Below are 14126 nucleotides of genomic sequence, written 5' to 3' on the forward strand. Positions count from 1 at the left end.
TAATTACACCTAAAGAGGAGACTTTGTCTTTAAATAAAAATAGATACGGTTGGTGTTGAATTTTGTTCTTTCAAAATCTTGTTGTATTCTTTTTCCTTACATATTTTTTTTTATCTCCTGATGGATCTTCAGCTCTACAAGAGCCATCGTGATGAGAAATATGCAGGGGACAATTCTCAGTCAGGTCAGAATATTATCATTTACCTTCATGTACATGCATGCTTGAAACAGTGGCCAAAGTCTTTATCGGTATGAAATGTTTCTTCACTGCTGAGTCAGGTCTGTGGTCAAAAAAGATGACCTGTGGCTGATGCCACCATGAGTTGGGTGCATGTAAGATGCAGCATTGCTGCCTGACTCTGAGTGAACAGTTTCTCATGTCCGCTAACCTCGAGCACCTGAAGTCCTTCCCGGTCCCAAGCAGCGGGCACATTGCAGCACATTGTCAGACAGCTCCTGGCTTTCCCATGGAAAAACATAACATTGAAGAGCAGGGGAAGTGACAGCTTGATATCCCCTGCTTTTTAAATTAAGTAGCATAAGAGTATGTAGGAACATTGGAGAGTTTAGTGGTACAAAAGTATGGGAACCAGGGAACCCCACAAAAGTGGGGACCAGGGGAGAGACAATGTGTGCAGTTTGCTATTCTCCTTACTTTCATTGCCAATAGAACTGATCCATGCTGAGCTGGACTCTTTACTTGTTCCTGTGATAATTGCTGTTCTTCTTTCTCACTGTTTCTATCCTGGATATGGAGTCTGAAGACAGGGGAAGGTAGAAATGCCAGAGAATCAAGTTGCAGAGCACTGGAACAGAATTGTTATTAGTTCACTGATGACTTCTGCAGATTGAGGCATTTAGAGTCACTTGTTCCTGTGACAGATTTCAGGAAGAGCGGGCAAACGCGTGACTTGAAGTCATGTCGATGACTGTGGTACACTGGAAAAGGACAGCTCTCACTGAAGTCCCCTGGCTGTGGTATTGCCAAAAGGAATGCCTAGAAGCAGCTGAAGGCATCTGGCAGTACGTGCTGTGGGGGTAGCACAATGATCCTGCTGTTTGCAACAGTGTGTTTCACAGCACATCTGGGTGGGGAGATGTACTCGCCAGGAGAAGGGTACCTTTTTACCAAAGTTTTGAAGAGAAATCTGCATCTAAAGCTGCAGCCTGGCATAGAGCAGCTTTTATGTGGCTCTCTGGGCGGCAGTAGCGAAGCTTCCAGCTCACGGGTTGGTGTTTGTTTAACACCCAACGAATATCCCGTCTGCTGCCACCCTGCAGCTGTGCTTATGTGCAAGGGTCAGGCTCCCTCAAGTGCCTTGTGCTAAACTCTTGCGTATGCTGACACAGAGAAGGAGTTTAAAAGAGAAGAGCTACCAAATAAATTAATAAAACAATAAAATAATGTGCATTAAGTATGCCTAGCACTTGGATGAATAAATCTAAGTGGTGTTTGCAACAGGCACCAGAAGTACAGCAGAAGAAAGTGCTTTCAGTTTCTCCAATATGGTCTAAAGCAAAACAAGAAGACTCAAACCTACTTGTAAAATTTTGGTTAAAAAGTAATCCTTAACATAGAAACTACATTTCAACCACTTTTAAACTTGATATATTTTAAACTCTGGAGCATTGGATGAAATTTAATTTTGTTAAGGACACACCACATAAATTCTATCTTGTAACCTAGATTTCTGCATTTATGTGGAGAATATCAATTTATGATAATTCTGACCTTTCACATAATACTCCATTTGAATTTCTTTTTGAAAATTTTCTGTCCCTGATATCTGAGCGACATTTCAGGTAGTCTGTACTTTAGAGACTTTGCAGAGAGATGTGTATCTTTGCAAGAGATATCTGGGATAGTTGTTCTTATAAACACAAGAGAGTGTGCAGACTCTAAAGTTTAGAGAAATTTTAAATTTATTTATTGGGAATCTAGCCAGGCGTTTGTATGAGTAAGTTTTATCTGGCTTTTGCATTTGTCTGGATGTGATGAATTCTCTTGCTTAACCAAATGGCAGTTTCAAGAATGACAGTTTGGTGTGCAGTTAATTTTATTAGTAACTAAGCAGATTGTTTATAACTCTATTTTTTTCCCTTAAACTCAGGGTACAAATAATTACTGAAGTGAAAAACAAAAGCTATTCCAGCCCCTTCATACCCAGAGAGTTCTTGTACTTGGGCTGGAAGTGTATGCAACAAGGTGGGATTTTTCTCACTTGGCTAAATTCCTAGGCAGCCAAAGGTACCTAATCCTGAAGATTTAGACTTGTTCAATGGTCAGTGCAGAGTAAAAGGAACTTGCAGGAGGTGTCTTAACCCACCTACTTGAGACAGACCTCCTAAAGCAGACTGAACTGATCTCTGGTTATGCCCCAGTCTGTCCCCATTATTTTAGAGGCATCTTTGATAACGCTTTAAACCAAGACAATCTGAAAGCCTGCTGCTGTTAGACAACTAAAGTTAGGTGAAGTGAGTCCACTATTCAGCAGATTGTCTTGCTTTTCCTAATAAACCACTTCCCAGGTGACTTTAGACAAGTTACTGTAAGTTGGCAGGCGCAGTGTTTATATCTCTTGTTCTGAAGTGTAGTCATTACAATATTCCCCTTCTTATGTGATATTGTTGAGGTCATTTAATCTTTGTAATTATTAGGATGGAAGAGAATGTAGAAGTATTTCCTACAGGCACATTTTTAAATATTTTTCTGTTTTGTACTTGCAGAATCCCATTCCTTCAGATGCAAGAACAGGAGAAAAGACTCGATTGATGTTAAGTCAATAACATCTCAAAGTAGTGACGGTAAGAAAGTAGAATCCTATGAAAACGAAGGTTAGAAATAAAGAATGTTATTGCCCTATGCAATAGAAATGCAGAATGAAAGAGGAGCTAGACAGATCTACAGCTGATTAAGCAGAGGTTTCTCTAATTTCTTGTAACTTCTTAAAAATCTCTTTATTCTGAATCATAAATCATTGCCCCATCATGAGCATCCGTGTAGATGCACGGCAGTGCATGGTGCCTTTACAAAGTAGAGTAGTTCATAAAGAGTGCTCCATAAATAGTATTTTAATTTCATTAGAGAGTGGGACATGAAGGAATCTATTTCTGTTGGTTACCTGAGAACAGCACTTCTGCTCCTGCTCCCATTTGTGCCTGGCTGCCAGGTTGGGATGGTGGTGGCAGAGATGTCTTTCTGCTGAGGTATACAGTGCTCACAGGAAGCAGTGATGGATTTCAGCAGAGCAGCTGCCATCAATGGGGTGAGATTGGCACGCAGTGGCACAGGAGAAGCCATGGCATGCAGGGATCTGCTTGCAAACAGACAGTGGCACCTGTTGGACATGATGGAGCAAAGGATGTATCCGACAGTCAGTGGAAGTGGGAGGTGGCTACAAAGGAGATAAGTACTGTTGTGAGAAATTAAATAGTGAAGAGTGGGAGAAGAGGAGATGGAGAAACGGCAGACAAGCTTGGATTTTGTCGTGCTGTTCCCTAATGGCAGTTTGGCACACCCTAGATAGCATCATATGGTTTGCACTCTGCAGCATGTCAACAGTGCTCTTTTCAATGGCAGCCCCGAGTTTGCAAACTCGCCGGTACTCATCGATGGCAAGGATCCACTCGATGACTATAGAAGCTCCTATCACAAAGGTGGGTCCTGAGCATTGCTTGCTTCACAAACTCAGAGCTTAGAGTTGCTGTTATAGGGAAACATGTAATTAATGGCAGTATTTACAGTCAAAGGATTTATATATACTGCACCTTTTATCTGACATAATATCTGTCATATCTGTCTTGTTTTTCTTTCTTACTTGCAACTTTATGCATCTCATTGCTAGCCATAGACACAAGCAGGAAGAGTGGCCTTGCTGTGTTTGTTCAGCTGTGCTGCTTGTGGCAGGAAGAGGCCGCTACTCTGTTGGGCTCTGCCTGTGCAGGAGGACATTTACTTCCAGCAGTCTCTACTATTAATCATTCCACATCCTGTCATCCGCTTTCCAGTGCTTGTTCTTTTCCATGTGTTTTATCCAAATTCTGCTGTTTCAAACAGCTGTTCACTCAATCTTCCACCCTCATGCCATTTTTCCATTCTCTCAATTTTCCTTTTCCATCATATTGAGCCCTTTTCCTCCAAGCGCAAATCTGTCTGATGGAGCAACTGGTTCCTTTCCTTTTCTTTCACTCCCAATATCTTCACAAACCTTCAGGGAGGTCTGTAGATGCCTTGTGAACGACAGAAGAGCCTCAACCATAGTCCAGTTGTTGCTGCTCTCTGCCCTTCCTTTCCATGTTGAATAAGTTAAGCCTTTACATCCAATATCAAGATACCTGAATCATGTCCAACAATCCTTTTATTCTCTAGGGGCTGCTTGACTGGGTTTCAATAGCCCTACCTATGTTGAAGGACTGTCACATGGCCAGTTGTTTGTATATCTATCAAGATATTTTGCACCCTCCTTTATTTTGCCCCTTCATAGCAGTTTGCTCGTTAAAAACAGCAGCTGGGTAACTAGGAATCAAGCATAAATTTACATTTTCATAGTCGTACTCAGGGGGTTGGAGGGAAATACATAGGATTTGTTAAATGGAAAGTAGCATAACATAAAGAATTCACCATCAGTTTGATTTTGTAGTAAGATAAAAGTAGACTTCACTCCTGTTCACCCATCTCCTTAATCTGCTTTCAGGTTATTAATATAATTAATGCTGCCCAGGAAAACAGCCCCATCACAGTAGCAGAGGCCTTGGACAGAGTTCTGGAGATCTTGCGCACAACAGAACTTTACTCCCCACAGCTAGGTACCAAAGATGAAGATCCTCACACAAGTGATCTTGTTGGAGGACTGATGACTGTGAGTAAAATGAGGAAAGACTAAGTTACTCTACGAGTATCCTGCATCACTGTTCAGAGGTTTTCTGGGCTAGAAGTTCACCAGCAATGGGAGGGAGAGGTTGCAGTTCATCACAATTTCACTGCTTAGTATTTTGGCCTCTCTACCAAGTGTAGGCACCAAGACATAGGAAGGTGTGTTATGGGTATGTCTTAGTCCACTAGCTGCTTTCATCCTCAAATATAAGTGAACATGGGTACTATGAGAAACCGTATCATCTAATCTGCTTTGTCTGAAGGAGATACTTTTTAGATGATGCAGTAGAGAGATACCCAAGAACTAGCTGACAACAGTAAAATTGAGTTTTACTTTTATCAGGCTCTAACTTTAGTTTCCTGGCATCAGCAATACTGCCTTACCAAGAGAGACTGTTAGATTTTATCATAGATTGCCTTGTTTTGTTTCCTTGCCAAAATAATAGCAAGAAAATGAAAAATAAATTGTATTGGTTAATATGAATGATGATGTCCTGCAGATACCAACAAAAGGAGCAAGGTACAGACACTGAACAGTACGCTGTGCACAATATCAGATCTCTTTTCTAGAGTCCAGATGAAAGCAGTTATCACTTCTGTCAAACTTGCCAAATGAGAGAAGACAGAACTGAGCTTTACAGCCTCCTTGTTGGGTCGTTCTGTCTGCGTGGCAGAAGACCTCAAAAGGCAGCATTAGCAGCCATGCTCTCAGTACCCGGTGCCTAAAGAGAATACGTGTCGTGTGCCATCATGCAGGTGTCCCGTGTCTGTCTAAACTCACATCTTGCTTGTTTCAGGATGGCTTGAGAAGACTGTCAGGAAACGAGTATGTGTTTTCTAAGAGTAAGCTGTCTTCTTAAACTTCCCTTTACTAGTGTTACTTAATTTGAAGAGGAGAATGATGCTAATATGTGAAGGGTGGCATAAGTCTTTGGAAACGGTTGTCTAAGTGACTGTAGAACAAGTGCTGGACTGTGTCTATTTTGGACTTAAAGCTAGTTGAAGTAATTAAAATAATACATTTTAAAGTGCAGAAAGCCAAAAAAAAAAAAAAAAAAAAAAGCCAAATTCCCACCAAATGGATGAACAATTTGTTTGTTCTTTTTGATATATGCCCACATAATATGAACCATAGATGCCATAGGCTTTTACAGACTTTTCCATCTAGTTTGTCTAGAAAAATAGAGAGTTGTTTTCTAAGTTGAATTCTAGTTGTGAAATAAAATCCAGAAGTGTTGTAATTCACATTCCATTTCAACAGATATGAACCTGAGCCATAGTCACCTTTCAGTGCCAGTTACCATCAACGATGTTCCACCTTGTATCACACAGCTCCTGGATAATGAAGAAAGCTGGGACTTCAATATTTTTGAATTAGAGGCTGTTACAAACAAAAGGTACTGGATCCCTTTTCCTGGGTGCCTGTAACAAGGCTCTGTGGCAGAAAGTGCTTTGCTCTGGAGAACTGAAGCAAGATATAGCCAACGTGTGAGAGCATCTTCCTTTTGTGTGTGCCTTTGTGTGTTGGTATTAATTGTCCCTCTCAGCAAGCCAGGCACATTGCCCAGGCACTGACGGCTGTTGTCTTTCCTGACAGCTTCCACAGCCCTTCGGAATTGTTTCCTGCTGAGTTTGGGCTCTCTGTAGCCCATCTGTCTCTCTGGGTGTTGCTGTTCAGCTCAGGCTGGTGTTGTTACGCTCGGGTGTTGCACAGGTCCCTGCTCTCTGCGGCCACTCGATTAGACTTGCTGGAGAACACGAGGTGCTCACTTCAGCCCCGGGATTTAAGCAGCTTTGGGCAGCTGTGACTTTGATGGCAGCTTGAAAAATTGGGATGGAGGACAAACCGGTTAAAAGGCCTAGAAAGACCAAGATTTGGAAGTCTACAATGAAGGGAGGTGGTGAGGGTGGCGCTTCTGTCTCACGTCCTTATTAAAGAAGGATTCAGGAAGCGCCGCTTTGTTTCAGTCCGGCCTGTAGGAGTTGTAGCCAGCAAGTAGCAAGTTGTAGCTGGCTCCCACTTGAGAACTCTGAAGCTCAGTTTCAGACACTAACCCTCAAACACACACTTGGTCTGAGCAGGCTTTTTTTAATTTTTTTTTCTTGTCTTGTCTATGACAGACCCCTGTCTGGTTTGTAGAAAGAAATCCAGTCCTGCTAAAGCTGGAACAGTTTACAAGAAAGTGACCCAATGCTCAGAGCTCCTGCAAGAAATATCAGTATACTTTGTGTATGACCAGCTTTAAATTTTTAAAGGTTAGGAGTATGGACTCCAAAAAGTCGCAATATTGCTACTGTGTCATTTCTGCAAAACATAATAATAATGTCTATAATGATGGTAAATGATAGTAATTTATAACCTTGTTTTCTGAGTTCTTTAGAGGTTACAAATGTTCAGAATAAAAGATTTTTTTTCCATTGCTTATGTTTTTTTGTTGTTGTTTTTGTTCGTTTGTTTGTCTTTTAAAAGTGTGTTTAGAAGGTGTCCTGAAGAGGAATGTTATGCATTTAAGGTGATATTGATTTATCTGTTGAAAAGCATCATCCTTTGGAGCTTCGTGTTTAATGGTGGTATTGTTTTCTTCTATGCTGTTGTTTTCTAGGCCGTTAATTTATTTGGGCCTAAAAGTTTTTGCTCGGTTTGGGGTGGCTGAGTTTTTAAACTGCTCAGAAGCCACACTGCGAGCCTGGCTGCAGATGATTGAAGCCAACTACCATTCCTCCAACTCCTACCACAACTCCACGCACGCAGCAGATGTCCTGCACGCTACTGCCTTCTTCCTTGGCAAGGAGAGAGTTAAGGTATAACTGCAGTCTGGGGGAAGGAAGGGTTTGGGTGTGTTGACTCTGGTGCCAGCCTGAACACCTGCAGCTGTGGTATCTATGTATTCCCACTTCAGATTTATCATTCAAAAGTCAGGTATTTACTTGAGAAATGGTCCTGGCTTTAAAAAGTTACTCCACTCTTGAAGCCTTTTCCTGTGATTCCTACAGGCCAGCTCAGCTTCTCTAAAGAGCTTGTTCTTGTGGGGAAGGAGTTTATACTTGTAACTGGCAACAATAGGAAAAAATGCTTCTTTTTTATCCTTTGATCAACAACTGCCAGTTCTTTATAAAGCTTTGCAAAAGGCACAGGCTCTGTAGGAAACAGAGGCTCTCTCAGGCACGCACACAAAGTGGAAGGACAGCAGCATGACTGCGGATAGCTGGGGCCCCGAGTGAAACTGGTCTTGGTGCACAGTGAGTGGAAAATGATTGCAGAGAGGTAGGATCCCAGCACTTGACCCTACACTTGCACGGCTACAAGTACATGGAAATTATTAGATTTTATTGTATTTCTTTTTCCCTTCTCTTCCCACTCCCTTCCCATCCCTCTCTTCCCTTCTTGTGACACATGATGATTTTTCTCTCTCCCACAGGGAAGCCTCGATCACTTGGACGAGGTGGCTGCACTCATAGCTGCCACCATTCATGATGTAGACCACCCTGGACGGACCAACTCCTTCCTGTGCAACGCCGGCAGTGAATTGGCCGTCCTTTACAACGACACTGCCGTCCTGGAGAGCCACCACACAGCGCTGGCCTTTCAGCTCACAGCCAAAGACAGCAAGTGCAACATTTTCAAGAATATTGATAGGTGGGTCTGCTGGACAAGGGAAGGGCTGGGCGGCTCTGCGGATTAGTTGTTGAGGATTTTTGTCTGATGCAGATTGAGAGCTATTCCCCAATACCAAAGATGCTCTTTAAGTAGGCACATTAATATGCAACCTTTCCAGAATCCTACGCAGAAAGTAGTTTTAAAAAGGCTTTTTTTTTTTTTTTTTTCCCCTCATGCTCTGCATTTTGTAGCACAGCGTGTGTGCTGCTGTTTGGGAGCATATACGGCTGCTTTCATGGGGTACAGCGGCCAGGCCCGACTGGAAGCCTCAAGGCTGCACCTGACACGCTGCCCCCTCGTCGCAGGGGCCGGGCAGTGGCTCTGGGGACACGCTGGTCACTCGGGGGCCGCGCGTGGCCCCGGCTTCACTGGCGCTGCTGCACCCGCTGCTGCTGGGGGAGATGCAGCGACCTGCGGCTCTGCGCGTGCCCGAGGCCTGCGGGTGGCCGGACACCAGCAGCTGGTGGGTACATCTACCCCAGCAGCCTTGCTGTTTCTAGAAGAACATTGAGCCTGAAGCAGAGTTCAGAGCTAACGTGCAGCGCAATGGAAATGCGTTGGGGCCATTCCTGGAGAAGTTGCCCTGGTATTACAGTATTTTGAAATAGAATTGCAATTTTTAATTGACTTCAGGGATTTGTTTCTCTTTAGGTAAAAGTAACAGAATAAAGGCAGTACAGAAATTCAGGGCTAGTGATCTAGTCCTCCAGCCCCAGGCTGTCCTTAAAATTTAAGGAAGCTTCCTTAAAGCTCGTGTGGCTGCAGCCCCCACGCTGTGTTTTGTGGTGCTTTCTGGAAGGGGACAAGGAGAGGACAGAGTTCTCTCTGGCAAGCTCGTGAGCAAGAGATATTTTTCTTTTCTAGAAATCACTATCGGCCGTTGCGCCAGGCCATTATTGACATGGTTTTGGCCACAGAGATGACAAAGCACTTTGAGCACGTGAACAAATTTGTGAACAGCATCAACAAGCCCATGGCATCCGAGGAGAACAGCTCCCACGTAAGTGTCCCCTTCAGGTGTTGGTGAGGCTTTCCAAGACAACCTGAAGTGTCATTTTCATTGGTGTGGTATTAACTGCTGTACCTGCCGGGGCCACGGAGCCCGGCTGCCTCTGAGCTTCTCGGGGCCCTTCACCCTCTCCTGGTGCCGGAGGAGGCCTGGCTGCTCAGCAGCTGCTTGTTTCACCCTCCTGGTCAGACATGCTCTGAATCGTTCCCTGCCTCTCCCACTTTGCAAGGCTTTGTTTTCAAAGGGGTCCTGTAGGACTTGGATGCACAACCAGAGTGTTCCCAAGCTCTGAATGCATTGCTGGGAATGTCCCTTTTATCCCAGTACCATATTTGCTCTAGCAGTTGCTCAGATGCATTTAAGTTCTCCACATACTGCCCTGAAATCAGCATGTTTAAGCTATAGAAAGCATTTCGTTTTTTTTTATTTTACCAGTTTATAGCCGAGGTTATTTTAAAAAATGTGCAAGAGTTGGAGAGCAATAAAACTGCAGCACGAAGTCTTTCCTATTACAGACTTTTTTTCTTTTTTTTTTCCCGTACTAGCAGTTTGTTCTCTTCCTTACTGTTAATGGTGCCGCTTCCTATTTTTGATCTTGAGCAGCAGTTAAACGGCAGGTCTAATTTGGCAGCTCTTTGCTGGGCTACCCATGCTGAAAAAAATTAACTGTTAAACATAAAGTTACAAGATTAATGCCCCAATTGGCAAGAGTCACTGCAAAATATCTCCCCATAAACCACAAAGGCATTAATTTAGCAGGGGCGGTAAAAAGTATTTATGTGCAATTTTTGATTCAGAGTTGAACTTAGCAGCCAGGGGAAGCCATAATTACACAAATATATTATTTTGAAAATAGTATTAATGCCACAGTGTGCCGAGTTGGAGGCTCTTTATTGCTGGGGAAGGAATGTAATATACCTGTGTCCTTCCGAGCTTGATGGTGCCACAGCAGATGGGCAGCCACTTGGCGGGCTCCGGCGCCTGCTCTCCGGAGCAGGCACCAAGTGCTCCGGTGTTTTACTGCACTCCAGCAGCTCCCACGGCTTGGCCAGGACGCACCTAAGGCCAGAGAGCGCGTTCAGGCCTGCGTGCAAAATGCAGCCGCCGCAGGGAGCGTGAGAGCAGCCGGGCTGCCGCTGCAGCCACCGCGCCGGCTCCGGCCACCAACCCTTCCCACGGCTTCTCTTACAGAGCGAGGGTGGCCACTGCGCCTGCACGGCCAACGTCAAGAACTTCCCGGATAACCAGACGCTCATCAAGCGCATGATGATCAAATGTGCCGACGTGGCGAACCCCTGTCGCCCGCTAGAGCTGTGTATTGAATGGGCAGGGAGGATCTCGGAGGAATATTTTGCACAGGTAGGGGTAGTTTTTCACTGGGAAGACGCATGTCAGCTAGTCTGCTATTCACATGACATCTCCCTGGCCTTGTTACAAAGTCCAAACATGTTCTTATTCCCCGCTCAGAACCAGCCTCTCATTTTCATGCAGCATGTACTCTAGTCAGTCAAAGCTGGTTTAAGTTTACCCTGGAGTTTGCAGCACCAAATGGTGGAAAGGAGGTTTTACAGTTTTTAACTCTGTGTGGTCAAACAAAAATATTTGACTAGTATTAGTCAATTTAATTGGCTACAGTTCAAGCTTGTCACTGCTACAGGCTCTAGCCCCAAAACCATCCCCAAAGAAAGGGTGAGGGAGGATCCTGCTTGTGCCTCGTGAACCCCTTGACTCGCTCATCGGCCTTGTCTCCTGTAAGTCGGCCCCTGAACTGTGTCACTGCAGGCCCGAGATCTGGCAGTGTTTATCAGCTGGATCCTTAAGCACAGAACTGAATAATTGTTCTTAATATTCAGTTTCGCCAGCACAAAGGCACTAATTTCCTAAAAGCTAATTCTCTTTCAGTTCTTTTAACAACTGGCAGGTTCTTAGTGTCTGTTTCCCTCTGATGTGGAAATTAGCAGGTACAACTGCAGCCCCATGTCCAGAAAATGCCTATTGTCCAAATTTAGATTGCAAATGCAACAGGCATTACTGAAAATAGCAGTAGAAGGGGCCTAGAACACGTATGAATTTCCTTTTAGTCCTAGTGACTATATCCTCTAGTTGATTCACTTTCTGGGTAAAATGCCCACAGGTCCCTTAGGTTCTCTCCCCCTAGCAGTCAAGGTATCACGAGCTACCTTTAACTTGGCTGTCTTTGGTGTGAGCAATACAAGGTGCTGAGATCTGTCCTGCTCTTCAGTCACCTCATCTGGCAATTTTGGAGAGTGCTCTAGTGCCCAAACTAGGCCTGCTCCCTGGCCCCGAGAGCACGAGAAACAAAATCAGCCTGCTCCCCGTTGTGGGCGCAGCGTTAAAGGGCAGGGCCTGACTCCCATTGATGTGACACAAGCCAACAAGCAGGGAAAGCAGTGACAGCAGCGTCCCTCGCACTTGAGTAAATCGGTTGGAACAACCACCAGAGATGGAGGAGAGCTCTGATCTGCCCTCTGCTAAAGTTGTGCAAAATAATCCTAGTGTCCCTTTTAGCTACTGTGGCCTAACCATGAGCACGGTTTGGTGTCTCACCAGAGCCAGGAGCACTCCTGGCACTGCCCTCATGAGGTACTTGTGCAAGGGAGCATTTCAGTCCCTGCTGCAGAACAGGGCACCAGAAACCACAGCAGCTCCCTCGCGAGGTCTCCGTGTTGTCTCAGAGCTCCTCCTGGTCCCGAGTCATTCATCTAAGCCCTTGGCCTTTTGCTGTTCTAGGGTGAGAGCCAGCAGAGCTCTAGAGGCTAACAGGCGTTTTGTTTTCTTAGACTGATGAAGAGAAAAGGCAAGGTCTGCCTGTTGTAATGCCAGTATTTGACAGAAACACCTGCAGCATACCCAAGTCTCAGATTTCCTTCATTGACTATTTTATAACAGATATGTTCGATGCGTGGGATGGTAAGTAGTTCTGCTGTTTTCTTCCTGACTTTGAGGCAGAAATTTCTGTAATATAACATTAATTATTGCAAAGTGGGGATTAGTCCGTTTCTCTGTAGGGCAGACATTGTAAATCTGAGCACTCAAGGTGCGTCACGGAGCCCGAGCAGTGAGTCTGTAGCGGCTGGTTTCACTGTACACAGTGCAAACCTCTCACCTGTGCTTACACAGGTACATGGTCTATGTAAAGGAAGGGGCAGTGGCTTAAAACTAAGTTTCACCTATTTTTTTACTTTAACAAAGTATTTTGAACAAAGAAAAATCAATTATGGTGGTTTTGTGTTAGAAGAAGTCATAGTCACCATATTTCAAGGAAGCAATTTGTTTAAAAAGGAACAGAAAAAAAATAGAATTTTTCCCTTTAGCATTAATTTACAGCTGAAGTTATGAGAAAAACGTGGATCAGGCCGAGGCCGGGTTGCACGGTTGTTCTGCCCATTCTCTGTGCAATTAGCACCACTGTTTCCCCCTGTTCATTTCAGCATTTGCACATCTGCCTGTTCTGATGCAACACCTGGCTAACAACTATAAACACTGGAAAACATTAGATGAGTTGAAGTGCAAGAGTCTCAGGCTTCCATCAGAAAACAACTGACATGAAGGCAAGAAAAACCCCTGCTCTTGATGTATCTTGATCTCTTGCTCTACCAGTCTCACTGTGATCACTAACTTGGCTACAAGAGAAACGGTGTTTTCCTTTCGAGCGAACTAAAGACTGCAGCAAGAAGGAAATCCTTTACCCATCACTTTTAAGCTGCTTAAATTCTACAACAAAGATGTTTTCATAAAGGGTATGTAATCCCAACCAGGGGGTCAGAGCTCTCTGGAACTGTCATTTATTGGCAGAAAAGGTACTTTTAAAGCTAATTTTTACTACTGAATATGCATTAGTCAAATCTCGTAACTGCTGCAGCTGTATTCACTAACCCTTCACACAGCTATTTCCCAAGTGGAAGTGTAATCTGTTCACCCGTAGAACAAGAATAGGTCGACTAAAAAAAGCATAAAACCCTCCCACTTTCCCAACAAAACTTTGCTCCCCCTCTGCATTATCTTGGGCCCGTGGTTCTAAAGAGAATATGCACAGCAGACCTCAAGAAATCAGATACTTACAAAAAATGTGCACCATTAAGATCCTTTTTCTTTTTTATTCCAGAGGCAAAACAAACCTTTCAAAGCACCACTTGTTCTATCTTTTCCATATAACAGCTTGGTATTAGAAATCAAATTAACTTAAATAATGGAAGAAAATAAACATGTTCTCTATAATTGGTGCCATCTGTATTTTTTATCTGCCTTCTTAAAAGATGTTACTGTGCAAAGTTTTGTCAGATTTTACATATAAACTATTGTGGCAATGAATCGATCAACATCCTTTTTATAAAGCCGTGTTTATACACATGGACGTCAGTTTTATTCAAAATAAATTTTACGACAAGGCCATATATTGTGCTTCTTATAGTATGACCCTGCAGCTTTTTAAGAAGAGTTTCCAGGTTATAAATTATATAACAGCATTATAATTTCTACTGCTTTTTTTTCCTCCTAATAAATGCTGTTTTGTTTTGTGATGTAAAAAGTATTTCAAAGATGTAAATAAGGTAGAAACTGAACAT

At 43.6% G+C, this 14126-nt stretch overlaps 1 protein-coding gene across 2 annotated transcripts in view; it reads left to right on the top strand.

The window, feature by feature from the left end:
• PDE8B (phosphodiesterase 8B) overlaps nucleotides 1-13969 on the top strand; it is a 57128-nt gene extending 43159 nt beyond the window's left edge. For both annotated transcript variants that reach the window (XM_026036579.1, XM_026036587.1), the window contains exons 11-22: nucleotides 133-184; nucleotides 2728-2805; nucleotides 3581-3657; nucleotides 4695-4859; nucleotides 5671-5716; nucleotides 6135-6270; nucleotides 7477-7675; nucleotides 8293-8510; nucleotides 9396-9531; nucleotides 10732-10899; nucleotides 12342-12471; nucleotides 12993-13969. In XM_026036579.1, coding sequence (XP_025892364.1) covers nucleotides 133-184; nucleotides 2728-2805; nucleotides 3581-3657; nucleotides 4695-4859; nucleotides 5671-5716; nucleotides 6135-6270; nucleotides 7477-7675; nucleotides 8293-8510; nucleotides 9396-9531; nucleotides 10732-10899; nucleotides 12342-12471; nucleotides 12993-13105 — 1518 coding nt within the window. In that variant the 3' untranslated portion in view covers nucleotides 13106-13969. The remainder of the gene's footprint in view (nucleotides 1-132; nucleotides 185-2727; nucleotides 2806-3580; nucleotides 3658-4694; nucleotides 4860-5670; nucleotides 5717-6134; nucleotides 6271-7476; nucleotides 7676-8292; nucleotides 8511-9395; nucleotides 9532-10731; nucleotides 10900-12341; nucleotides 12472-12992) is intronic.
• Nucleotides 13970-14126: the final 157 nt, after the last annotated feature.

The sequence above is a fragment of the Nothoprocta perdicaria genome, unplaced genomic scaffold (genome assembly GCF_003342845.1).
Source record: "Nothoprocta perdicaria isolate Ctin4 unplaced genomic scaffold, notPer1 scaffold_1, whole genome shotgun sequence".
NCBI lineage: Eukaryota > Metazoa > Chordata > Aves > Tinamiformes > Tinamidae > Nothoprocta > Nothoprocta perdicaria.